The 27,659-nt window shown below is 44.9% G+C and overlaps 3 protein-coding genes across 4 annotated transcripts in view; 2 read left to right on the forward strand and 1 right to left on the reverse strand.

The window, feature by feature from the left end:
- The window catches only part of MAP3K9 (mitogen-activated protein kinase kinase kinase 9), a 76,843-nt gene extending 74,442 nt beyond the window's left edge, over nt 1–2,401 (reverse strand). Inside the window, exon 1 of the mRNA XM_006184066.3 lies at nt 1,970–2,401. Coding sequence (XP_006184128.2) covers nt 1,970–2,369 — 400 coding nt within the window. The 5' untranslated portion in view covers nt 2,370–2,401. The remainder of the gene's footprint in view (nt 1–1,969) is intronic.
- Nucleotides 2,350–6,088, forward strand: LOC116664332. 2 transcript variants are annotated; one of them, XM_032482294.1, is made up of 3 exons: nt 2,368–2,485; nt 3,049–3,163; nt 3,380–6,088. In XM_032482294.1, exons 1-3 carry the CDS (start codon nt 2,368–2,370, stop codon nt 3,750–3,752), a joined length of 606 nt encoding a protein of 201 aa, XP_032338185.1. In that variant the 3' UTR covers nt 3,753–6,088. The 2 variants fall into 2 exon arrangements, 1 of the variants encoding a protein (XP_032338185.1); XR_004320809.1 differs by lacking the exon at nt 3,049–3,163 and having other exon boundaries at nt 2,350–2,485.
- Nucleotides 6,089–11,340: 5,252 nt separating this feature from the next.
- Nucleotides 11,341–19,316, forward strand: LOC116664450. The gene is made up of 3 exons (XM_032482898.1): nt 11,341–11,388; nt 16,071–16,275; nt 17,641–19,316. The coding sequence occupies exons 1-3, from the start codon at nt 11,341–11,343 to the stop codon at nt 18,135–18,137; spliced, it is 750 nt and encodes a 249-aa protein (XP_032338789.1). The 3' UTR covers nt 18,138–19,316.
- Nucleotides 19,317–27,659: the final 8,343 nt, after the last annotated feature.

Here is a 27,659-nt window from a genome sequence, read left to right on the forward strand (position 1 = left end):
CTACTTCCTCATCATCTGAGTTTTAGATCTAGGAATCTACTCCACCCAAGGTAAATTTTGTTACAATAAAGGTTAAGTCCTGGGTGCCCAAAGGAGAAGGAACTTCTCCTGTAACACACTGTGGGCCTGTCTGGCTTTCTGCAGATGCATTCTTTCAGTCTAAGTCATGTTCACTCCTGACTCTGACAGCAGGAAGCACAAGATACTAAAGAAACTCAGTTCCTCCTCGTGAACCTCATACAGCTCTTCTAGTCTGACATTAGCTGTCCCTGAAAAAAAATCACAAAACCTCACCCACAAAGAGCCTTGAAATCTGACATGCTTATTATTACAGTTTTCTAACATGCTTATTATTACAGGCCAACATCTCTTCCAATATGTGACCAAGTTCATCTTCAACACTATTTGAGACACTACATGCTAGAACCCTTAGCCTTCATCTTTGCAGCAAAAAGCCAAAAAGCTGTAACACCTAGAAAAAAATTTAAAGTAATTTGTCACCTCTAAGTATTATAAAGATCAAAATGTAGAAGCAGGAAGTTTTTAACTGAATGAGAGGGAGAGAGAAACAAAGGAAACTAAAGATTTGAACATCAATTTGACAGTCAAAACACCAATAAAAAAACAAAGGAGAGTAGAAAAAAAGGAGAGGGGTTATGATTTTGATATTAATAGATGGTATTTAATAAACATCTTAAGATAATAACACAATTGTTTCCGTGAAAATAAGTCACAGGAATAGAAAGATAACTGTTACAAATAAAATTTTAGAACTATAAAATACAACAAAAAATTTTTAAAAATTAAAAAATAAAACTAAATGTTTAAAGTTGGCCCTTGGTAATGATTTTTTTAAATCAACTAAGATGCAAAATATCCATAATATGGAATAAATAATGATACATCTGTACTAACAGTACTTTTTTAACAGGAAAGAAATTATGTAAACACTCAAAAGCAAAGTAGTATAAACTGCACTGGGAGATATTTATATCTTTCTTCTAAAACCACCTAGCACCACCGATTAAAGGATTCTAATGGCAATTTAACTCCTTTGAAAAAACAAAGAAAATTTCATTACTGTGTGTGGAACAGGGGGCTCCTGGGAAACTGGTGAAAACCAGGACACTGGAAGAAAGGCCTTGGGAGGGACCCCTGGGCATGGTCCCCCTGTGATTTGGCAAATACCAAATATAGGCAAGGATCTGGGGTGAAAAGAAAGGAGAAAATATACTGTCTGGGTGTCAAGGGGCTGGGATTTAGCCACTGTGCCTTGTGCTCCTGGTCTCCCACGGGGGAACGACATACTTTTCCCTCTCTAATCATTTCTCCACTCAACACCTGCCTCTCCACAAACCCTTCTTAGCACATTATTCATTGAGACTCCATAAGGTACAACTTCTGAGCTACAAGATTAGGATCCAAGAAATCAACACGGTATTTCAAAGACACTTTAGCCTTGAGTTCTCACAGGCTTCCGGGACTAGCCAGCCAGCCCAGCCCTGCGGTGACACCCCCATCTCCTTGAAAGCAAATGCCTTTAAGGGGCGGGGACAGGCGATAGAAGAGGTCAGGAAGGTCCTTGATTTGGGGACTAGGGTTATAACAGAAACCGCCAGCTTGCCTAAAATCCTTCCAGACTGGGGGTGAGGGAAGTGGGGAGATTCTCATGCTGGAGCTTGAGGATGTGGAATCAGGAGCTGCTGCTAAGATGGTCAGATGAAGGTGAAGAAGCCCAAGGGCCTGAGGTTCCAAGGCAAGGCCTGCGGCGTGTCTATCTCGCCCATCGCACGGCCCAAAGACCCTGAAGCGTGAGCGCGCGCGCACACATCCACTCCCAGGTTAATCACTGCCCACCCTAACGTAACCCTGGAGGAGGGATCTGCTCCCTTCTCGACCAGCCCCAGGCCTACACCATTCCCCCCACCCCTCCTCCCTGCCGGGCTCCCGGGCCCCGCCTTCGCCTTACACTGAATGGGCGGGTAGCAACTGGGGTCTTCGCCGCCGGGCTGGCAGCGGCTGGAGAAGGCGGTGCGTGGGGTCACGTAGTTGCTGGGGAAGATGCCCACCCGCTGGTTCAGCTGCCCGGTCCACCAGCCCTCGTCGCCGGACACCTGCGAGTCCTTGGACAGCACCTCCACCACGTCGCCCAGTCGCAGGGTCAGCTCGTCCTCGCCCGCCGCCTCGTACTCGAACACGGCTGTCCAGTAGGGCAGCGGCGCGTCGGAACCCAGCTCCCCGGGGGCCGCCAACGCCTCCTCCTCCTCTTCCTCCTCCTCCTCGGCCCCAGCCCCCGCTCCATCCTCCCCCGGCGGGGCGGCAGCAGCGGCGCTCGCCAGGCAGCCGAGAAGCGCTCTGGAGGTCTCCATGGAGCGGCCGATCCATAGGGTGCGGGGCTGCCGCCGCCCGCAGGAGCCGCCGCCACCTATTGTTCATGCGGCTCCGCAGAGCTGGGGGCACCCCCCTCCCCCGAAGGCGGCCGCAGGTAGGGCCCGGGCTGACTGGGCGGGGAGAGCGGGCTCGCTGGCGCTGGCGCGGCGCGGCGACCAGTGCGCCGAGCGCGAGTGCTCACCGCAGCATGAGGGCGCGGCGGGCCGGAGCCCCTGCCTTCGCCCTCGCCCCCTGGGGCGGCCTGGCCACCTCCGCCGCGGGTACCTGCTCAAGCTGCCGGTGCCCGCCGCCGCCCGCTGGCCGCCGCCCGCTGGCCGCCGCTCCCGACTCCGCGCCGTGCCCCGCCCCCAGCGCCGCTCGCACGCCCGGGACCACCTGACGCGGACCTGGCTCCGCCCCAGCCCTGCGGACCCGAGAGGGCGGGGCTTGCGGGGCCCGGGTCCTCCCCCGAGCCAACCTGTCTTCCCATTGGCCGCCGCTGACCCGTCTGCAGGTTGCTCCCGCCACGGTTGGGGCTGCCCCTCTAGCCACCCGGCCCGCCCTTCTCCACCCCTTGCGCCTACGTCGCTCGCTCTCTGCGTCCCCGCCCTCTGTGCGGGCTCTCTCATTCTCAAACCCCAGGTTGACCCATTTCTCTCTCCCATTGGCCCGCCGCAGCTCCAGCCATTGGTCGGAGGTACCTGTCTGTTTCCTGGGAGAGTTCAGCACCGCCCGGCTGGAAGAGGCTGCGGCCTCATTGGGCGCCTGAGGAGGGATGGGTGGATCCTAAAAGGTAAAGCCGAGCCCTCATTCAAACCCGAAGGGCTGAAAGAGACCGCTCCCTTTGTTTGCCGCGGAGTGGTAGGGACTCCGTTGGGCCGCACCTGTGTTCTTGATCCCACAGTGAGTTTTGAGAGTACGCAGAGAAGGAGCGAGCTGAGCTGCACCCTCCCAGGAGAGCTCTTTTTTCGCCTGCTCCCTCTCAGAGTTGAATTCTCCCTTCTCTTAGGTCTGCCTCTGTCCTGGTCACCAGGTGGATCAGCTTCCGCTCCCGTCCGGCCAAATTGCACCCCCACTCCTACTTCCGTAACCTTTCAGCTATTAAGGCCTTCAGGCCCACTGGAATGTTCTCTGGAACTCTTCAAGCTACAGTTCTCTCTTGTATGAAGACTGCATACAGCTCACCCTTCCTTGGGTTCCTGTGGGAAGAGATTACAATACCGTCGATCTTTAGAATTCAGACGAGACACCACCTTACTGGGGCTCAGACTGAGGCTGGGAAAGCTGTCGGTGAAGTGGGCTTGGTCTCTCTGAAAAGACTCAATTTTCTACAAGTGTTGGGTGTCTTTTGCCTGCGGAAATTGCACCTTGGATCATGGTGACCTCTTTACAAATAAGATCAAGAACCAAAGAAGAATATACATACAAGAGGATACTGCAGTTCATGAGCAAGGCCGACCTTTTCCTACATCCTTTTGTTATCCTCCATTTCTCAAGCATTAAGAAAGAAAGAGCTTGGTGGCCCCTAATATTTTTTCTGTGCTTTAATCCTTTTACATCAGTATAGATTTCCAGTGAGAAGGTTCTCTGACATTTCAAAACAAGTCCATGCTCAAAGATCTAGCCTGATCTCTACAAAGCTGCATTATCTTTTCCCCTTCCATGGTAGGGACAGATAAGATTTATTTGGCAAGAGTTAGTGTGTCCCTGAATATTTTTTGTTTGATTTTAGTTTGGGGTTAATTGTTAGACAAACTGAAGACAGTGGGGGCAATTTTGAAAAATAACCAGGGCTGGCATCTCTGGCTCGGCTGCCACCAGCTGCAAGATCTTGAATGAGTACTCAAACAGTCTGCTCATCTTTAAAGTAAGGGGAGTGGACTGGAAGATCTCCTATGATCTTGTAGGCCAGACATTCGGTGGTTTGCACATGAATGTGGCTACACTGTATACCTAGTGTACAGAAATACCAAGACATTTTGGGTTTTGAAGAAGGAAGGATAGAGTGTGGTACTGAAGAGCTTCTGAGTATCTGATATCTGAGTAAATGCCCTAAAACAATGTTCAGGCTATTCTTATTGCACATAGGATGAGTGAACTGGAAACAATATGCATGCATCTTTCAGTAAATTCTCTAAATTTTGTTCAAAATAAAACCATTCCACTCCCAAGCAGAAGAGAACAAGTAAAGGGTAGATGTATTTCATGTTTAAAAAAATAAAAACCATGAGAAAAGAATTTTCTTGATAAAAATTTAATTTGGAGGAAAAAGGAATTTTACAAAATAGTATAGATACAGAGAAACAAACAGGAGGGGGGGGAACCCACAAAAAAGATACAGAGAAAATTGCCAGTGGTGGATCTCTTCCAAGTGGTAGGATTATGAGTAATTGGGCAATTTTTATTGTCATTTTGCTTATTAACAATTGTGTTTGAGGATCTATACAGTTTTGAGGATCTCCACTCCTCCCCCACCCAGAAGAGAAGAGGAAAAACATCCTTGATCTTTCTCAGTAGGAAGTCTAACTCCCCATAGAACCTAAATCTTTAATACCATAGTGTTTAGAACCTCATGAAGAGTCATTCTTCAAACATTTCAAGAAGTCATTCAGTAAATGTTTATTGAATGGATGAGTGCTAGGAATTCAAATGAGGGAAGATCCTCCAGGCTAAAGCTGTCTGGCAGAAGTTGTCTCGAAGGGTTCATGGAAGAGGCAGAACAAACCCAGTCCTGGAGGCGGACGTGGTGGATAGGGAGGAACCTGCATTCAGGATTGGAGGGTGAGCGTGGGCACAGCCCCAGAGGTGGGGAAGCTTGGGGAAGCCCACGGTTGGAATAAAAGGATGACAAAGAACTCTGACAAGATAGGTTGAAACCCAATTGTTGAGGGCATTCTAATTACTTGACTCAAACAAGTAATTACTTAATTTAATATTTGTAATTATTTAATGTCTAGCTTATTCACCATGAGGGCAGCAACCATCTGTCTGGTTCATGACAGTTCTCCCAGCACTGTCTAGAGTGCCTAGCACACGACTGGTTCTCAGTACATATTTGTGACTGAATGGCCGACTTGAATTTCAGACTGAGAAAAGAGCCTGGGTTTTGTTTAGCAGATAAAGGTTATCCCTGAAAGCTTTTCAGCAGGGTTGTGAGGTCATCAGATGTTACCAGCACCAAGGACTAAAATAGACGGGAAGGTGCTTATGAGACAGGAGGGAAGAGGGCAGGGCACAACCACTCAAGTAATGACAGTAATTTAACACTAAAATGGTGGAAGATTCACCTCCTAGTTAGCCTTAAGGATTAAGAGGTTTAACTTCTAATAGACCTTGAGCTTCATCATATGCTTATTGTAACAGCATGATCAAATAACATGCTCTCAGGTGCCATGACAGCCCCAAGGCTAACTGCAAAAGGCCAAAGAATGGGTGGTGGCCCAATTCCTGGGAATCCCAGCCCCTTCTCCAGGGCAGTTGAAATGATCCCACCTGTAGGCATGTGAAGCTACCGAGCCCATAAAACATGGCAACACCACGCCTAGTGGCGCCCTTTCACTCTCTCCCCTTTGGAGACGGCCCACACTCTGTCTATGGAGTGTGTGCCTACTTTTACTATAACCTGAGCACCCAGTTCCCACAACTCTTTCCTTGCCTTTCTCTTGCCTTACACTCTATGCAGTGTGTATCTCTCTAAATAAATCTACCTTTACTCAAAGGTGGCTCGCACTTCAGTTCTTTCCTGCATGAAGCCAAGGACCCACACTTGGCGGGGCACATCTCAGGGGCTCAACTGAGACCTGGGACTCGGCCCTCCTCACTCCCCACATCTGTTTTCCTGCATCACTTACGCTGGGCATCAAAGGATGGATACAGCTTGATTAGTGGAGAATAAGAAATGTGGAAATGGAAATTACTGCAATGGATAGAAATAACAGAAATACCAGCCTGAGAAGAGTTAAGAGAAGAAAAAGGGTGTGATGGGATATAAAGTTCACTGAACTAAAAAAGAGCAGATTGCCAAAGACTTTGAGAGCCAAGTGGAATTACCAAGGTTTCAGCACTATTAAGCAGAGGGGTGACAAATGTCACCCCAAAAGGGACCATTTTCTCTACCACACTGGAAGGTACACATAACATAAAGCAGGGAGAAAACCATAGCGATCAGTAATGCAACTTGGCAATGGACTTGTATCAGAAGATTGAGATTTATCCCTGCTCTGTCCTTTGAAATCTGTGTGACTTTGGGCAAGGTACCTATCTGAACCTCAGTTTCCTCATTTTTAAATAGATATAAAAATAGAACCTGATTTTTATAGAGGTTTATAAGGTTAAATGAAGCAAGTCGTACAAAAGCTGTTAGCAAGCTGCTTAGCACCCACTGGATTTTCAACATGTTTATTTCCTTCTTTCCTCTGCCCGTCACCCTCAGAAACACTCTAGGGAATTCATGAATTAATTGCCCCTAGAAAACTGCAGAGGCTTCTGGAATGGGAGTAGAATCAGGCTTTTTCCTTTAAAAAAGAAAGAAAGGAGGGAGGAAGGAAGGAAGGGAAGGAGGGAGGGAGGGAAGGAAGAAGGAAGGAAGGGAGGGGGGAAAGGAAATAAAAAGGAGAAAGAAGGAGGAAGGAAGGGAGAAAAAACCAAACAGGCATCATAGACTGAAAATTAAACTTTGGGGCATTGGATTTTGACTGAATTGGAATCCACACTCAGTCTGCTGTTAGGCAAGTTAACCCCCTGGTGCCCCAGATTCCCCTCATCTGGAAATTGGGGATAATCCCAATCACTCTGGGCTCCTGGAATGGTTAAATGACAGGATGTATATTATGTGCTTAGCACAGCATCTGTCATGTAGTAGCTGTTATTATTATTATTTGAGCCTAAAACATGATTTAGTAAGTGATTATCACCCTCTGCTCAGGTCTTCTGGGAACTAGTTTAAATCAATACATTGGTGCTAAAATCCCTCAGGCTGAGGTTAAGCTTTTCCAAAAATCAGCCCATCCCTCTCACCTCTCACGTTATATTATTTCAGGAAAGGAACTCCCATCGCTGATTCATAAACTCCATCTGCAGTAAAATAACTTTCAGTAAATGTTTTGGGAGGGTGTGTGGTAGGGCTGAGAGAACAGAAGTTGGAGCCGAACTCTCGGGTTCAAATCTCTGATCCATGTGTCACTATGGACAAGGCACTTCACTCGTTCATTTGTTGTCAAATGAAGTTGTTGTGAGGATTAGACCGAGTAGACCGAGTAAGGAGTGGTCTTCACGGTACCTAATACACAAGAGGTTCAATCAATTGTAAATGTTCCTACTGCAATTGACAGAACTTTAATTCTTGTCTTCTGAGGGTTAATGGAGCCTGAAACATCAAAATGGTAAGAAATCTCCCTCCTATCTCCTGTGACCACCTCAGTTCAGAAAACAGCTGTACTATGGCAGCTGTTTAGAATGTCTCATCTCTGGAGACCGAGCTGCATTTCAACAATGATCAGAGCCCTTTTCATCAAGGAGTGAAGGTCAAACAGTTTCTGCTCCTTTCAGCCTGGTTGCAAAGCTAGGCCCATGGGACGGCTCTCTATGAAATTACACCTCTTACGACCATGCTGGGTCTGCAAGGACTTCCTTTAAGCCTTTTTGTCAGGGACCCCAAATAGGTCCAATCAAAAGAGAATTAAAGGGAAAATTATCTGTGCAATTGGGGTTTTTGAAGAACAAGTAATGACTGGGAAAATGATCTCATAAAGTGGGGGAAAAAAAACTATCTGTTGTAATCTTAAAATAATTCTAAAATAAATTTGATAAATCAAGAGAATGAACCGTATATATAACACATTTCTAATTTTATGGCATGTGTGTTTGCATTAATGTTACTCAAAGAGATATATCAAGATGTGAACAGTTGTCTTAAGTCTAAACAGTGGAATTAGGAGTGATTTTTTTCTTTGTCCGGTATTTTCTATCATTAAAATGTACTGATTTGCTAATCAGAAAAGCATGTTGTTATTAACGATGATTATTAAAAAAATTTAAGCATGTGGAAATATGTGTAATATAACAATAAATGAAAAAGTAGTGAAAAAATGCTTCATACAGTATGGTCACAAATGCGTGTGTGTGTGCACATAAATGCAGTATCAAAATCTTATTGGGGGGAGGGTATGGCTCAGTGGTTGAAGGCCTGCTTAGCATGCACGAGGTCCTGGGTTCAATCCCTAGTATCTCCATTTAAAAAAATCTTATTATCAGTTGTTCCTGAGCTAAGTAGTAGAGTATGAGCAATTTGTATTGCCTTCATTTTACTGTTCTTTATTTTCCATACAGCGAAAATAACTATGTAAGACTCTTGTAATTAGAATAAAGAAGCACAAAGCATTTTTATTTTCTGTAGAAGAGAAATAGATTTCAAGCTGAAAGCATTATTGTTAGTTGAAGAGATGGTAGAGAAGGGAAAAAAATAGAACCCAAAGATGACAACAACAATAATATTAACAACAATAATGATAATGGCTACTATGAATTGAGGTTATAATGTGTATGCCATGCACTCTTCACAATCTTCACTTATCAGAGTCTTTAAGGGCTCTTCCAAGCAAACAAAAAGTTCCTGGAATGTGAACAGTCCATTCCTTGCCTGTCTTCCTCACCTCTTGGTTACGTGCAGACAGATAAGTGGCTAGGTGCTTTTAGAACTAATTTAGCATAGCTGTGGCCTCGCTCACCTAACACTGGCATAGACTTCTTTTATTCCTCAGCTTTTCCAATCTCCGTCTTTAAATCATGTTGGTGACAGACATTTAGCTGAAACTCTAGCTCACGGTTTTGCTTTTGAGACGAATGCCTTCTTATCAGAAAACAATATCAATTTAAAGACTTTTGTTATTTAAACAAGCCAGTAAGATGTGATGAATGAACACTCACAGTTGTCTGTGATATTTTTTACAAGACCCAGATCCATGAAAAATAGATTTTAGGAGAGCAGGAGCTGTTTAGTTACGGACTTGACACAGCACAACTCTCTTAGTGCCAACAGTGGACAACTTCGCCACCTTGTGGTATTGAAGAGTATGACAGCCGGCTCTCATTTTTTTAATGACTTTTTCCTATTTTACATTTTAAGTGCTGAAAGTAACCTTAGTGATCACTAGGTGGAGTCCTTTCCATTTGTCGCTGTGGAAACCAAAGCCTAGACAGGTGATGATCTCACTGGGGCTTGAGCCCAAATCTTCAGACCCTTTTCAGGCCCTTTCTTGACACATAACTGCCTCTAGTTCTCCAGTTCAATCAGGGACACCTGCACGTCAGCGGCAGGGAAACTTCGCGCACCACCTACTGCAACAACTCAATGTGACATCCAAAGAATCCCAAGCCTAGAGTGGATAACTTGCTAATAGGTCCACAGTTAACTTTGCGCCCCCCTTTTTTATTCCATTCATTCATTTACTCATCAAATACTTCCACATGTCTCCCATGTTGCAGGCGCGGTTCAAGGCACAGGAGATACAATGATGAACAAAATAGACAAAAATCCCTTCATAAATCTCGTCTTCTAATAGGAGAGACAGACAAAGATGAGCAGGTAAAACAGGAATAAAATTTTATAGAGGGATTGATGTTACAAAGGAAAAACAGGCAAGGAAGGGAGAGAGTGGGAGATGAAATCTTAGAAGAGGTTACATTTCAGCGTGGCCAGAGAAGGCCTCCTTAACAAGGTAACTTTCAAAATAAAGATTAAAGGTGGGGGTATAGCTTAGTGGTAGAGTGTGTGCTGAGCATGCATGAGGTCCTGAGTTCAATTTCCAGTAACTCCATTTAAAAAAAAAGTAAAATAAATAAACATAATTAACTCCCTCTCAAGGTAATTTTTAAAAGCTTAAAAAAAAAAAAAAAGAGAGAGAGAGAGAGAGAAAGAAAGAGATCTGAAGTGACTAAGGAATCCAGCCGTACAGATATGGGGAAGAGCATTCAGGCAGAGAGAACAGTGCAAAGGCCCTGAGGCAGGAATGTGCCTGTGTACTGAAAAAAAGAGCAAGGAGGCCAGTCTAGCTAGTGTGAGAGATCCACGGTAGTAAGAGGTAGGAGAGGTGGCGGTGGAAGGGGGCCAGGTCATGTGGGACTTCCAGTCAAAAGAGGACTTTGGCTTTTACTTTTGTAAACAAAGAAGAACAGAGTGCGTTACTCATTGCCCAGTGCTACGTGGGTTAAGTCACAACCCACAGCAGTTGCCCACTCACAGTGCACCCTGAGAGGAATCCAGGGTGAAAAACAGGATGAGGCCCCCTGTGCTTTGGTTTAATGGCCCCTAGACAGTTTGATGCATATCTCAGGGAAAATTTCAATGACCTCATACTTCCGTCCATAGAAAAGCACTAAAATCATTAGCTAGAGCTATCTGTTCTTCATGACCAGCAGTAATCTTTTACCAAGATAAATGCTTGACCACATGTGTTCCCCAGCCAAAAAAAAATTGTGTATAAAGGGGTTCCTTCCCTACCTCTTTGGAGCAGTTGCTCAGCGCTGAGTGGCTTCCTCCCGGTCTACCTTCTCAGTAAGTCTCTGAATAAAACTTAACTCACATCTCCTGTTTTTTTTTGGTTTTGTTTTTGTTTTTTCTGTAAGTCAACACTTTGAATGAGATGGGAGCCGTTTAAGAGTTTTCTGCAGAGGAGTAGTGTGGTCTGACATCGGAGCGGGGACACTTGGGCTGCTGGGTTCACGTGGACTTACAGAAACCAGGGCGGGGCATGAGAAGAGGAAGCGCTTCAATAATCCTGGCAACAGAAAACAGCAGGTTCAGCAAGAGAGGTGACAAGGGATATGGTGAAGGGTGGTCAAATTGTAAAATGTATTTTGAGACTAGAGCATCTAGCTTTGTGGCTGAAGTGGAAGAGGGAGGAGAGAAAGAGAGACGTCGAGGACAGCGCCAAGGGTTTTGCCTGAGCACCTGACGGTGTAGCGCCGCCCTTCATGGAGAACGCAGAGCAGCTCAGCAGCTGGCTGTTGGACACGCTCAGTGTGAGATCAGCGCCCCACATCCACGTGGAGATGGCAGGTGGGCGGCCGATGATGTAGGTCAGACTCCAGCCAAGAACTGTTAAGTAGTAACAGTCCGATTGGCGGGAGGGATGGAGCCCTGAGTGGGGTCAGTGGGAGCCCCAGAGGGCAGCTCCTCAGGCCAGGGGAACATCAGGGAAACGATCTTGTGCTTCCTGCTATGCTAAAGGTGGTGCGAGGCCAACTTGAGGACCTACCTTCTTTGCTTCCTTGAATGGTGTTGATGCCCAGGTCAGGGGCAATTGCTTGCAGCAGTGTGATCGGATGCTTTATTATTTTGTTACTTAACCCACCCCCACCCCGCCCCCTCACAGCTCTGTACATGAAGGAATTGACACTCTTTCTTTTGCATCTTGTCCTCTTTTGGGGACAACGGCAAGGGATGGCAGAGTGACTGAGAGCTTACGAGTACCAGGCAGTGGTTAGGAGCGGATCCACGTGTCCTCATGTAGTGCACGAAGACGGTGCCACTGATTCTAATAACAACCGATATTTAAACAGCGTTTTACAGTTCCGAAAACACTTATACACGTAGGTGCTGGTGCAGTGATTAGGAGTATAGACTCTGAAACCAGACTGCCTGGATTTGAACCCCAGTGCTGCTATGACTTGGTATGTGGCCTAAGACAACTTACATAACTTCTCTGTGAAGCCTCAGTTTCTTCCACTGCAAAATGGGGGTTTAAAAAAATCATACCTACCTCCCAAAGTGTTTTCTTTATAGCTTTATTGAGGCGTAATTGATATACAAAGAACTGCATATATTTAATGTGTGCAATTTGATTAATTTGGACATATGCAAACACCCATAACCTAAGGTGGTTTTAAGCGGGGAGGGTATAGCTCAGTAGTAGAGTGCGTGCTTAGCACACACTAGGTCCTGGGTTCGATCCCCAGTGCCTCCATTAAAAATAAACAAATAATAAAATAAATAAAATAAAATGAGTAAAAGTTTAAAAAATTATTTAAGAATACCACATTTTTAAAAAATAAAAAATAAAGTGGTCTTAAGGATTGAGGTGATCAATGAGCAGCACTAAGAAGAGTGCCTGACGTTCTTACTGAGCCCAGTGTGTCACTGAGCCCTCAACTGAGGCACAAGTGATATCATTACCTCTCTGGCCCTCAAAAAAGTCCTATGAGGCAGGTATTCTGTTTAACCAACTTGGCTAAAAAGGAAACCAAGGCTCAAAGAGGCTATTCAAGGCGCTAACGCCGCGCGTGTAGCCCAAGCCCTAGACCCAGTCACGAGGAACAGCCCCAGATTCCCAAGCTTTTCCCGTTTGGAATCCACTTCCTACAAGAGGGTTGGTTTGTGTTAAACCAAACTTTCTCACCAGCTCCCCTGGCGTCCGCTGGCCGGTCTTTGTGAAAGGACACGTTGGGATTACAGAATAACAGCAAAAACCACATTTCTTGGGCGTCAGGCCTGTGCCAAGGACTTCTTATGCTTTTCCTGATTCATCTTCACCAAAAATCTACACACTGGGTACTTTTAATAACCCCTTTGTATATAAACTGAGGCCTAGAGCCACTAAGTTCCAGGAGTAATGTGAGTTGGAGCAGAATCCAAGGTTCCCCAGTTTATCCACAGGGAGACTTTCAACCAATAGCAGTTTATCTTTGTGCAAAACTCACTGCACTGTAGAGGTTCCCTTTCCGGACTTGATATGGATCTAGAGAGGCAGAGTGCCTCACACCCCTTTATGATAATCTGACCCCAGGCCATGCCTTGACTGCCAAACAGTGATACCTGGGGTGGCCCCACCCACCCTTCAAGCTCAGCAGCTCGGCGGGCTGTCCGTCTTCCCAGCCTGGGGCCAGCCGAACCCCTGCAGCCTGCTTCAGACGCAGTGCAGCCTCCAGCTCAGAGAATCCCTGGTCTAGAGATTCTCTCCAGGTGCAGAGCACAGACTGAGGACGTCTGTTTGCGCCCTAAGAGAGCGCAGAGAAGTCTGGGGTTTGGACTGAATCGCATGCCCCAATCACCATCCCTGACCAGGAACTCACACATCTCCATCCACTCTCCTGGGTCAGGGTTGGGAGTCTGCCTTTATTCCTTGACTCTTTTTTTTTTCCAATTGAAGTATAGTTGGTTAACAATGTTGTGTTAATTTCTGGTGTACATAGTGATTTAGTTATACATATATATTCCTTTTTGTATTCTTTTTCGTTATAGGCTATTACAAGATATTGAACTTAGTTCCCTGTGCTAGACAGTAGAACCCTGTTTATCTACTTTATATACAGTAGTGTGTATCTGCAAATCCAAAACTCCTCATTTATCCCTCCCCACACCCTCTCCTTGCCCCTTGACATTTAGATTCCCGTGTTGCACTTCTGGGCCTCCGGCATGTCAGAAGTAGAATTTCTCTCTCACGGTTAAATGGGACAGTTTCCCCACTCAGGCATGAGGCTGGGTGTGGGAGAAGAGAAAATTTCTGGGGGCTTGGACTGAGCTTGGGTATCGACGTGAGCAACCTGGTGTGTCTCTCTCTCTCAATCCATTCTTCCTCCCTCCCTCCTTGCTCCTTCCCTCCCTCCTTCTTTTAACCAAAAGGGCAGAACCACAGCTTACAGCTTGAGCAAGCACCAAGGCTCTCGCTAGTCCCACCTGAGGCAGCCTGCTTCCCAGCTTGGGTGCGCCGGGCTCAGAACCTGCACTCTGCATCCGTCACGTGTCTTTGGTGCGGGGTGTGGATTTGGCTGGGTACGACTCTCTGCCCCTGAGTTAAGCCACTGGTTGTAAATATATGTCCTAGTGCCTATTAATAACCCACTGACAGCACACTTGTCCCCTGTCACTCCAACAACTCCAACTGTGACCCCGATCTCCTCCCCACAGCACCACGTGCACAGGCTGAGCCATCTGTGCACCTCGTGAGCTACAGCTGGGTCTGCGGATGCTGTCTGCCCCACGTTCCCCTCCCTCACTCGCCTGACCCTCTATCTCTGGGTTACTCTCTTCTGGGGCTGTGACACCAGGTCACTAATAGGGATAGATGAGAAGGAAAGGAAAGAGAAAAATAAAATAATAGCAATTTATTCTGATAAACCCTCAAACCCTTAACGTTATGTACCAGGGTGGTTCTGGTTCTCAGAGCTCCCAAGGTCTGTGTTTGGGAGTCCTTTCACTGCATAGAATTGCTATAGATCCTGAATCCATGAACAGCCAAGGAAGTTTATCCGCTTCTTAGTGAAGCCTTTAGCCCTCCCACTCTGTTTGCTTCTTCCCTGTCTCAGCTTCTCTCCTTTCTTGTAATCTACTGCCAAGAAAGGACTTGAAATTTGAAATGTAAATAAAAAATACCTTAAGTATGATCTGAAAGGAGAGTTGGAAACTTGAAAGGGACCCAAGAGAAGCATCTTGACAAAGAACAGGAGCTCTTGAAAAGTCACTTCTGGGTTCTGTGTCCTCAGTTACTAACTGGAGCGTCTTTCACCCACACTCACCTCATTAATAAAATGGGGATCCCAACCCATGCCTGCCTGCGAACTTGTTTGTCCACCTCGTCTGGCAAAGATTCATCTTGGAGAGCTGGGACTGTTCTCCTGAAGGCCTCCAGACTTCAGTCCATTAATATCACAGCCTGGACCCTCCACCTTAAAGCATGATCTTTCTAAGTTGTTGTAGACCCCCCTCTCAGCTGGCAACTGCGTGTAAGCCACGATATAATTGGGGGCTCTTGAGAGCTTATCTGTGATGGCTAAGATTCATCCACTGGATATAGAGAGGAATGAGAACACTGTATTTCTCACCAAAATTCATCAGATTCTCTTCCCTCTAGCTATGTGTCCTGTAACAAGTCATTCATTACGATGGACCTCACTCTTCTCATCTGTAAAAATAGAAATTCGGTTTAATCACCATCAATTAGACGTCTCTGTGTATAGAGCCCAGAGCCTGATAGTGGGGCTATAGATGCAAAGCTAAACAGAATATGGTCTCTATCCTCAATAAACATAAAGTCAAATGGGAGAGAGAAGAATTAAAATCAGACCCCATGGCAGAGTGAAATTGAGGCAGGAAGCCCCATAAAAAGACTGGCAGGACCCCCAGGCAGGGCTACTACTCTCCTGCCAGCACCATCCAGTTCCCTGGCCCAGAGGCGCTATCTCGCTTCTTGCCTCTGAAATGGTTTACTTACCCCTAAAATTCTATTGGTTCCCTGAGCTCACTCCTGATTGGTTGTTTCCTTCACTCCTGATTGGTTCATTTCCCTAACTTCTGATTGGTCCATTTGTAGTACTTCATTTGCATGGAGGTCACTCCTGATTGGTCATTTCTCTCACTCCTGATTGGTCCATTTTCCTCACTCCTGATTGGTTATTTCTGTCCCTGCTGATTGGTCCATTTCTACAAAGCTTGTTCCTAATTAGTCAACTTTCGTTATACCTCATTTGCATATGATGTTGCAAAGTGTAAACTGGCAGCCTATAAAAGCCTATGTAAACCTACAGATGGGGTCCAAAGCCTGGAATGTCAACTTCCCTGGGCCTGCTGGCATAATAAACCTGAGTTCTCGAACTCTCCAAGTGCTACTTGGTCTCTCACCCAGATCGAGGTTGCTGTCACAGCTGAGCTGTAACACCAAACTGTAACACTGAGCTGTAACACATTTTTTTCTGCAACATTTCTGAAGGCCCCAGCGAGATTCCAACCACCCCGTCCCTCGAGCTGCCTGGGTGGCCAAGCAACCGCCTGGAGGTCGGGAGCTCCAAAAGCGAATGAGGAGGCGCACCACCCGACAGTATTCCGGGTCCTCCTTGGCAGAGGTGATTCAGTCCTCTGGGCGGCTGTGCCCCTACCAGACTCAGTGGAGGAACCAAGCAACCCGGCCGAACAAGGTAGGAGCCCTGGGAAGCATCCATATTTAGGTTGGGGTATTCAGGTTCTGTCCAAGTGGACAGAAGAGGAGACTGATCACTTCCTCCAGGCTCCCTGTCTGATGGTAGTCCAGACGGGGAGATCAGGTTAGATTAGGTTAGTTTAGGGAAGCCCCAGTGATAGGGAGGGGAATGTGCAAATAACCTGTGTGTGTGTGTGTGTGGCCTGAAAATCATGCAGTCAGGTTCGAGTTTGTAGCTCCATGGCATTCTGCTACAGAGTTCGAGTGAGTCCCAACCTGTGGTTCCGTGGTGACCTCATACGGCTCATGGCGGTATCGGCCCCTCAGGGTCTTGATCGGAGTCAGTGGTTTATACTGACCCACCAAAGCTAAGAGGCACCTTTGTCCCTGCGAGGGGAGTGGCCAGGCAGACTCAGCGAAAACCCTCCCTTTGACTCGTTTGCGACACCGGCACAGGGTGGCTACACAGGGAGGGAAAGGGACATAGAACAGCCTATGAGTAAAGGACCCCTGTGTCCTTGGGGACTAAGACTGAGACTATTTTAAAAAGTTTCAGACGCGACCTCGTCACCAGTCCCCTGGAATATCCTGTCGCAATCAATAAACCAGCCACAATATACCCCTCTGTCTAAAATTAAGACCACAAGACCTGAGCCAGAAGGAGCCAATCCAAGACTGGCTCAAACTCTCTTTTGAGGTCCACCTTATTTTGGTCCATTTATTCTGCCACTGGCCAACCATCCTGGCCTCATATTTTGTCAATTCAGGCTATAGAAAAGACTTTATACAGAGACCCCTGGAGCTCATCCAGGCCTGGGGGAGTCTCAGGGTTACCTGCCTAACGGGGAACCCCAACTTATTGGCAGCACTTGCAGCCAAGCAGATAGATGTTAGGCCCAGTGAGGCAGCCAGCTTTTTGAGAACTCCACTGTTTTGAGGAGTGGGAAAAAGATACTGGGGTCACAGTCCTCAGTGCCAGAAGCAGACCCACACCTATAGGCCATAAAACCTGTCAACTAATAGTAATGGAATCCTCAAAATCAAAGCTGACAGTTCTGGACTGCATGATTAAAAATTTCAAAAAGGGTTTCTCAGGAAACTATGGAATTAAGTTGACACCAGAACAATTGCACACCTTGTACGAGTCAGAGTGGCCCACCTTTGGAGTGGGATGGCCCCTGGAAGGTACACTTGACCTGTCAGCTGTCGGGGCCATACACTGGATAATCACCAAGCCCCCAGGGAACCATGACAAATTCCCATATATTGATTCTTGGCTAACGATCGCCCAAACCTTGCCTCCAGGGGAACCCTGAAGAACTGCCAATGCTACCCCTCCCATATGTTCCTCCTGCTTCTGCAGTTCCACCACAGCTGCCTCTACTGGATGGCCCACCGCTGCCTGCACCACCCCTGTGGCCCCGGGCTCTGAGTTGGAAGTCCAACAGGAGGAAACTCTATTCGGCCCTGCAGGCCACCCAGCCAGCGGCTACCCTCTGGGTGCCCCTCCAGGAGACCCAAGAGCCCCAACTACTTAACAATGATGGCTCCGTACAGCCCGGCCACTCCATCCTGTACTACCAGACTTTCAGTACAATGGATCTCCTGAACTGGCGACACCAAACTCTGCTGTATTCAGAAAAACCCCAGGCCATGATTGACCTCCTAGAGTCCATCTTCCAGACCCACCAGCCGACTTGGGATGACATTCAACAGCTGCTCCTGACACTCTTCAATACTAAAGAAAGAAAACAGATCATAACAGAAACTAAAAAATGGCTACAAGAGCAGGCCCCAGAGGGAACCATGTATGCGGAGGAATGGGCCCAGAATGCAGCCCCAGACACAAGACCAGAATGAAACTCTAACTCCCAAGCCAAAGGGGAGGCTCTGCGGACCTATCAGAGAGCCCTCCTACATGGGTTGTGAGCCAGGGCAAAGAAAACCAACATCTCTATGATCACCATGATCCAAAAGCCAGACAAGTCCCCCATGTACTACGGTGAGAGGCAATCTGGGAGCCCACAGACATGTCATTTCTGCAACAAAATAAGGTAGATATGGAAGAAAGACTGTTCGTACCTGATATGCCTACCTCACAAAGTCGGAACAAGAATCACCTGAGGTCATGAATATCGAGTGTTGTTAAAGCACTGTAAATGTAGGCAAATATGTTGTTCAGATTCTGCAGGAGACACCAACTGTATGTCTGCTTAAATCTCTCTTCTTTTCCAAGAGCTGTTCCTATACCTCAATCCGCATCATGATGGTGACCTCCCTGCTCCAAGCTCCATTTTGGCCATTTTGGCTGATTGGGCCAGGGGCAAACCCCTGCTTCATGCTTGGCTACATAGAGTCCCTGCTCTGGGTTTGGACTGGGAAGGAAGGAAACTCAGTCTCACTCACCCTGGGCTCTTAATTAGAGGAGATACCAATCCTGGAGGCATGGAAAGCTATTTTCTGATAAGATGGACTGAAAATTGAAGAATGCCAGATGGCTGCATTTGAATGGGAAAATGGAGCGGATTCAGAGAGGAGGTAAGACAAGAGGCAGAGGCTCCCAGGCATTCAGGCCTTGGTTCATGTCTGTCCCTGCTTGCCAGAAGTGGCATCCCAGCAAGGACCATCTCTTGCTAAAGATAGCTCTGATGGCAGTTCAATCCCTTGCAACGAAGCAGTTTCTAAATTAATTCAACTCAGGCTAATGTAGACCGGAAGTCCTCCCTTCGCCCAAGTAAGAGCTATGTGGTTCGTTCATTCAGTCAGTCAATGAGCATTGTTGAATGTCAGCTATTTGCAAGGCTCATAAAAGAAGAAAAGTTGGCTGCACCCTCTATGATGTACACTCGCCACTGGGTGTCAGCCTTCAGGCCAGTCTGTCAGAGATCCTGAAACCCCCCAAGCATGCCCTGGGGGCACTGCGGAGGCACCTGATGCTGCGGTCACTTGCAGTGACCCCTGAGAGGCTCTGGAGCTTTGGACACTGTGACATCTGTCTGCCCATCCCCACCCCTCACTTCTGGTAGCTGCCAGCAGACTTCACTCTTTTTTTTCTTTCTTTTTTTCATTAAAAAAAAAAATTGAAGTATAGTTTTTACAATGTTTCAGGTGTACAGCTAAGTGATTCAGTTATACATATATATAATATATATATAAATCTATCCTTTTTCAGATTCTTTTCCATTATAGGTTAATACAAGATATTGAATATAGTTCCCTGTGCTATACAGCAGGGCCTTGTTGGTTATCTATTTTATATCTGCTAATCCCAAACTCCTAATTTATCCCTCCCCCCTTTCCCCTTTGGTAACCATAAGTTTGTTTTCTGTCAGTAGACCCCACCCTCAACCCCCCCCCCCAACAGACACACACACTTTCAGAGAGTTGCCCTATCCCATCCCATGCTCTTCTGGTGAGGCTGTTTGTCACAGGACTTTCCTCCTGATCACAGCGGGGACATGGGACCTAAGCTGGGCATTCAGATTCTCTTCCTGGGGAATCTGAATTTTGAGCTGAGGCAAATATAGAGGGTCATCTCACAGCAGCACTCCATGAAACAGATCCCCAGGTGTGCTGCTGAGACCAGGGCAGCCTGCTCCCTGGACTCAGTTCCTTTAAAGCTGCAGCCACTCCATTACCCAGCACTCAAAAATTTTTTCTGAACTAAACTAGCCAGTTATTTGTCACTCAGAGTCCTGACACATCTTTTTGGATGAAAGCTCATGGATGAGTGAAGGAAAGAGAAGGAAAGTAGAAGAAAGAGGAAAGCTGTATCAGGTCCCCTCGCCTAAGCCTCAATCCTATTTTTAAGACCCTTTAATGAATCTATATTTACCCTGAGATTTCTTTTTTATTTATGGAAATCTACACAAGTCATTTGGCTGAAGGCTGAAGCCTATTTCAGGAAAGCAAGTCTGTCATTTCTCCAGCCCCTGTTAGCTCCTCCCGCACCTGTTCTCTCTTCTGTCAAACTACCTATCGCTCATTTCCGAAGCAAAAAGAATCAGGACCCAGATTCCAAAGTGGAATGCAAGTGGTGCTTAAGGAAACAGGCTTGTGATTTTTGTCATAAATTGTCTTGATATAATCTTTCCAGTCAACACAGATTCCCTCATGAAAATGCATTTCATACCTCACAAAGTTTGCCTCTCAAAGTAATGCTCCTAGAATCCCAGATAATAGATCATTATTCCAACCCCCACATTTTACAAATGAGGAAACCAAGGTGCAGAGAAATAACAAAGCTAACCAACAGCAGATCCAGGACCAGTGCGCATAAAAGGAGCCTGGAGTCTAAGTCAGAGTTCTTTCTGCCAGTTCACCCCTCCTCTCATACTACAATTCATTTTCTTTAAATAGAAGAATTTTCCTTATCTATCTGTTTATCTATCTATCTATTCCATTAGGCGATAAATACTTGGCAAAGAATCTGGATACAAAACCCTATAATATTCAAGAGCTATGCATTATGCAAATAAAAAATCCAAACCGCACAATTTAGCGCACATCCAACTCTTATTAAATATAATGTAAACAGAGTCACCTAGTACTCAGTTACCTTTTTTTACTCCCCAAAGTGAATGGTAGAATTAGAACCAACAAAAGAAAAATGACAAGAAATTTGATTTGGGCAGGACGTGTTTAAGGGGGTGCTCGGAAGTGGCAAATTCTCCATCACCTGAGGTTTGCACCCAGATACTTCAGCTCTACATCCCACATTCTTAATCAGAGATAAAATTGTTGTCAGGGTAAGGAATGGAGAAAGAGGCTGTCCGTCCTCACACTGTTACACTAGGCCAGAGTTTGGCCCCTGGCTGTTACAGTGGTCTTGCCTCACCTCTAAAGGCCTGGGCTCCTGAGGTTTCATCTGTGTGTTCCACACATGCACACAGTTACTCATTCCAAAGCTCACTCAAAGTGCTAGGTCACTAGGTCAGGAAGGGTTTCTAGCCTTAGACACATTCTGCCCACATCAGCCTTTCTAATCTAACGATTTCAGTACTGGCAGTTGAGCCCAAATGGCCATTCCAGGCTCCTTTTATGATAGATTTAAGTGGAACCTTGGTGCCCCTTCCTGCCTGCTGAACTTAGCTGGGACCATCTCAGGCATCAAAAGTGTTGAATAATACTAAACCCCAAAGAGATGTAGTCTAAGTATTAAATCCCTTTTACTCAAGTAGAGTCTTTGGCCCCTGATGTGTATTTCTCCAACCTCTTGGTCAACCATGTACCAGATTTTAGACTAATCCCTAGCCACAAAGCCTGCCATGTTTGCTTCCTTCTTCCAGGACACTCCTTACATGACTAAAGACCCAACTCAGCCAATCCTTGCAAAACAGGATCTTCCCTGAGGTCCTTTGTTGTACCTATCCTAGATGGGGGCTTCAGTAGGGGCCTCTTTTAAAGGGCAGCTTCTCTCTCTAGGGAAATAATTCAACGTTAACTTTCTTGGGCCTTTCTACCCAAGCATTGGCAGTTTAATAGTGTTGTCCAACATACATTGAGCACCTACTATATGTAGGACACTGTGCTGGGAGCAAAAGCTAGAAATAACATGAAAGCTTTCCTAAAGGAAAAGGATAAAAGCTATACAAGACTGTAACATATCCAGGTCTCTGCCCCAAAGATGTCAGGAAGGGCATGGGGATGGCAGAAGAAAGGGCGCAGGGGTAGACAAGAGGGAGGGCAGCCATCAGTAGTCTGAAGACTGTCTGCCAGCAAAATCAGAACAGGCTGGTGTTGAGTCTATTTAAGGACAGCCACAACAAAGAAAGCTCATTAGCCAAAATGACCAAAATAGACCCACTTTCTAAATGTGCTCCCCACATCTACATATAGAGCTATCTTACAAGAGTAACTTCTTTCAGCACATCGTCTGAGATACAGGATGATGTTCCCATATGAATAGCAAAACAATTGAGGTGCAGATGGTAACTGACTTGCCCCTATCATGCATGACACAAGGCAGTGAAAACACTAGAAGCTGGTCCTTAGGAGCTTCCTGGGAACTGTCTTAGATTTCACAAATGGCCCTTAGGTAAGCATTGAAGTTACGCATTACTGCATAACAAGCCACCCCAAAACTGAGCCACTTACAACAACCATCTATTTGACCACGATTCTGCATTGGGACTGGGCTTAACCCGGGTAGTTCTGCAGTCTCACCTGGGGTCTCTTGTGAGTTTACAATCATCTGGGCGGTTGACCAAAACAGGATGAGCCAAGATGACCTCACTTGCAGGATCAGGGCCTTGATGCTAGTGGCTCCTCCCCAGCTGATGTCATTCAGTAGTCTAGTGCAGGCATCCATGGCTGCAGGAGCATGCCAAAGGGGCCAGGATGTTGCTGCAAAACCTCTTGGGCCTAGGTTCTAGAACTTGCACTTTTGCCACATTTCAGTGGTCAAGAAGCAAGTCACCAGACCAGTCCAAATTCAAGGAGTGGGAAAATAGACCCCACCCACCGATAGCCGGAGCTGCAAAGCATCGTGGCCATGCTTTTCAGTGACAGATAGCTAGACTTCATTTTTCCCCGTCCACACACATTGGCTCTTATTGTCATTGCTGGGACCCAACCAGCCTCCACCAGCCCCTGCTACCTATGTGGATGGGGGACAGAAACATTTTCTACATTGGAGCTTGAGAACTCAGGGACTTAGCTTTAGCTCCTGGATGACACCTAAAATCCTGGGATATTATTACATATCTATGATGAATTATAAATGAAATAGACACATTAGTGGTAATTGCCACCTATGCATCAATGCACAGGTACACAGAGGAGACATACATGCATGGGAATTACATCATCACGTGACTTCTCAGGTGATATCGTGTTAGCCCCAGGCACGGCACATCATTTCTTCAAAGACAGGTTAATACGGAGCAATAAGTAAAACCATATAAATGGGTTTAGTAATTTTCTTCAGATTTCAAAATGCATTTTAGAAGAAAATAGCGTGCTAGGCCTGATTATTGTTCTTCTTTATAGGCAGGCCTCTTAATTGGTAGAACACCGAAAAATCCTGGCTCAAACAAGGAGACCAAGGAGTGAGGAAAGAGCCAGAAATGGCTCTGTATAGGATACTCAAGAGAGATAATTTTAAAAAATTAAAGTATAGTCGATTTACAATGTTGTGTTAGTTTCAGGTGTATAGCAAAGTAATTCAGTTAAATATATACATATATATTCTTTTTCAGATTCTTTTCCATTATAGATTATTACAAGATATTGAATATACTTCCCTATGTTATACAGTAGGTCCTTGTTGTTTATCTGTTTTATATATATAGTAGTGTGTATCTATTAATTCCAAATTCTTAATTTACCCCTCCCCTCCTTTCCCTTTTTGTAACCATAGTTTATTTTCTATGTCTATTAATTTCTCATTTGTAATTTGTATTGTTGTTCATTTGTATCATTTTTTTAAAGATTCCACATAGAAGTGATATATAATATTTGTCTTTTTCTATCTGACTTACTTCACTTAATATGATAATCTCTTAGTCCATTCATGTTGCTGCAAATGCCATTCATTCTTTTTTATGGCTGAGTAATATTATATTCTGTGTGTATATATTTTATACATATATATATATATGCCACATCCTCTTTCTTCATTCATCTATCAATGGACATTTAGGTTGCTTCCATGTCCTTGGCTATTGTAAATAGTGCTGTTATGAGCATTAAGGTACATATGTCTTTTCAAATCAGAATTTTCTCCTGATACCTGCCCAGGAGTGGGATTGCTGGATCATATGGTAACTCTATTTTTAGTTTTTTAAGGAACCTCTATACTGTTCTCCATAGTGGCTACACCAATTTACGTTGCCACCAACAGTGTAGGAGGGTTCCCTTTTCTTCACACCCCCATAGAGGTCCCCATCCCCAGGCTGTCATTAATCCGCTTTCTGTTGCTATTGATGATTCTGCATTTCTAAGCTTTTATATAAACGAGATCACCTCGTATATACTCCCTTTTTTGCCTGGCTTCTTTCACTCTGCGTGATTATTTTGAGTTTTATCCACAGTGTTGATATACAATAGTTTGTTTATTTTAATTGCTGAGTAGTATACCATTGTGCTGATACACCATAATTAGTTTATTGATTCCCCTGTTGATAGACATTTGGGTTATTCTATGTACTGAATGAAGTATGTCCTACCAAAATTGAAGCCCTAACCCCCAATGTGACTATATTTGAAAATAGAGTCTTTAGGAGGTAATTAAGGTAAAATGAAGTATAAGGATGAGGTCCTAATGGGATACAATTAGTGTTCTCAGAAGAAGCAACCCCAGAAAGTGCTTGTTCTCCCCTCCTCTCTTTCCCTCTCTTTCTCTGTCTCTCCAAGTATAATCAGAGGAAAGGACAAGGCAGCTGCCTGCCAACCAGGAAGAGGTCCCTTCCCAGAGCCAGAAGTCTGATAGAACCTTGATCATGGACTTTCCAGCTTTCAGAATTGTGAGAAAATTTGAATTTCTGTTGTTCAAGCCATGCAGGCCGTGGCATTTTGTTATGGCAGTCTGAGTAGACTAAAACAGGTTATTTGCAGTGTGGGGTTATTGCAAATTAAGTTGCTATGAACACTTGTGTACAAGTCTGTGTGTGGACATATGCTTTCATCTCCCTTGGGTAACTATCTAAAAGTGAAATGACTGGGTCATATGGCCCATGTACCTTTACCTTTAAAAAAAACTGTCCCCACACTGTTTTCTAAAGTGGCTGTATCATTTTGTATCTCACTAGCAGTGTATGGAATTTCCAGTTGCTTTACATTCTTGCCAATACTTTGTATGATCAATCATTTTAATTTTAAAAAATTTAATTTTAAAACAATTTAATTTTGGATGGCAATGTATCATTTGCCAGTCTAGTAAACGTATGGTGGTATCTCATTGTAGGTTTAATTTGTATCTCCCAAATGGCTAATGATGTTAATCATCTCTTCACATACTTATTTGTCACTCCTATATCTTCTTTAGTGAAATATCTGCTCCAATTTTTTACCCTTTTATTATTGATTGAGAGCTAATTAAGTGTAAATTTGAATAAGCATAAGCGTAGGAAATTAGATCCAGAATCTTACTGGTTGTCCAGTTTGGGCAAGCCTGAGATGGGAGACCAGAATATCCAGGAAGAATATGTGAGCATTAAAAACTTGGAGGATGGTGGTCAAGGCTGAAAGGAGAGTGGGCGATAGGTCTGAAGATAAATTCTGGCAGCTTCACAATTTTGTCTTAAGTTTGGCCTTGAGGCCTCCCTAACAGTGTTCTCACCATTGACACCTAATTCGTTTGAGAGCCCCAATTTCATGACAGTTTTTGTGGGAGTTTCTTGTTTCAGGAATGCACCATATTTCACTCTTGCCTGAAGAAGCTTGCCGAGTTTGTAGACAGACAGAGACACCCACAAGTAGTATCTAGATAAGATTTGGCCCCAAGTCCTCCCTGGGGACAGAGTTGAGACCAAAGTCATGTCTAAAACACTAAAGAGAAGACCTAGGAAAGGAGGAATGAAGAGAAAGGACTGAAGGATGATAGGAATGAGAACATGCCCCTTACTTGGTGCTGTGATCAAGGACACTGCATTCAGCCATGGATAACTCCAGTGACAGAAAGAGACAAGTAGGGGAGAATCCAGGAAAGAGCAAAATAAATGATGAGGGATCAGAGAAGCTGATTTATGAGGCTGACTTAAGAGAGCTCACTGAAGCTAGTTCATTTAACAAAATGTGACTGAAGCTAATTTTCCATCAGTGTCTGAAAGAAAATGGAAATGCTCTTGGAAAAGATTAGGAAAATAGCAAATGTAAGAGTCAGCTTTTCTAGCAAACCCATTAAGTAAAGTGGAAATAACTTCTGCATTAAGCAGACTAATTCTTGATCCAAACACGTCCTCTCCGGGGGGGAAGGGTATAGCTCAGTGGTAGAGCGCGTGCTTTGCATACACAATGTCTTGGGTTCAATCCCCAGTACCTCAATCAATCAATCAATCAATCACATTGTAAAAAAAGAAAAAGTAATAAACACGTCCTCTCCGTGTTCTGACAAGCTTCTCATTGGCATTCTCTTATTCTCTTCCACCTTTCTTCTCATTCTCTCCTTCTTTCTTTTTGTGGTGAATATCATAGTTATACATTCTTATTTCTTCACCTTTCACAGGATTCTTCCTGCTTGGCCGCCATCCATAGGTCTGCTCATCCATGGCCATATCTACATTCCTTTGGCTCCATCTAGTTTACTTAGACTGAAGTTTACTCTCATCCTTCCCATTATATACCAACTCCTCTTGACTTAGGACTTTCTTCAAGCCGGGAGCTCAGAAAAAAATAATAAATGATCCTTAATTCCACCGTCCTAACTGATACAATCACCCCAGCATTTTGGAGCATTTCCTTCTAATCATTTTTCTTCTGTATTGGAACCATTCTGGTAAAATTGCATCATCTCAATGTGTAGTGTCATATTAGGGATGTTAGCTCCCACATCATTAAATATTACTTGTGATGTAGTTAACATGAAAAATTCTAACAAAGTGATCATAGGCTTCCCTAACCAGGAATCCAGCCTGGGATATTTTAAGTTCCCTGAAACTATGATAAGCTCAGGTAGGAGATTTTGCAAGCAAATGAGGCAACAGCTTCTGGAGGCATCTTCAAGAGGTAGTACAAAAGGCTATTGGTAAGAAAGAACATTTTATTTCAACCCTCTGAATCCTGTGTGTTAAAATTTTTTACTTATAATTTACCTTAATGTCAGCATAATTATTATTGAAGTTGGCTTCTTTCCATTTAATCCCCTCTCTCCCACAACTAAAAGATCTGCTAACGGGTCTTTATTTCAAAGAGAGCCTGCTACCAGTTCCACAAGGGCCTAACAACTGTAGCAAAAAGAAAGTAATCTCAGCACATTAAAATGTTTTATTAATGTGTCCTCTTACATGTGGTACTGAATAGACATTATACAAAGACCTTTTCTTAATAGTTTATAACATGTTGTCACATATTAATAACTAGTAATTACCATTTATAGAGTGCCTATTGTATACCACACAGTTTTAAATGCATTGGTTGTCCAACACATCTGTTAAATAGTGGTGTGTGATTAAGAATTTGACCCATCTTGGTCCCTGATTGCTGGGAGGAAGACTCTAAATCCTTTGAATTTCCCTAGTAATAGGAGTACCTTTGTTATTCATAGTGGGCTTTTGGAGCACATCTGCGTTTATACTGATCACATGATTCAGGAAGGGGGCTGTTCACAAAAGAAAGACCAACCAATGACTAAAGGATTGGGGCTTCTAGCCATGTGATGTCAACTCAGCCTACTGGGAAGAGGTGGGAGGGTCTGGAGACTGAGCTCAATCACCTGGCCAATAA

This window comes from Camelus ferus, chromosome 6 (assembly GCF_009834535.1).
Source record: "Camelus ferus isolate YT-003-E chromosome 6, BCGSAC_Cfer_1.0, whole genome shotgun sequence".
NCBI classification, from domain to species: domain Eukaryota; kingdom Metazoa; phylum Chordata; class Mammalia; order Artiodactyla; family Camelidae; genus Camelus; species Camelus ferus.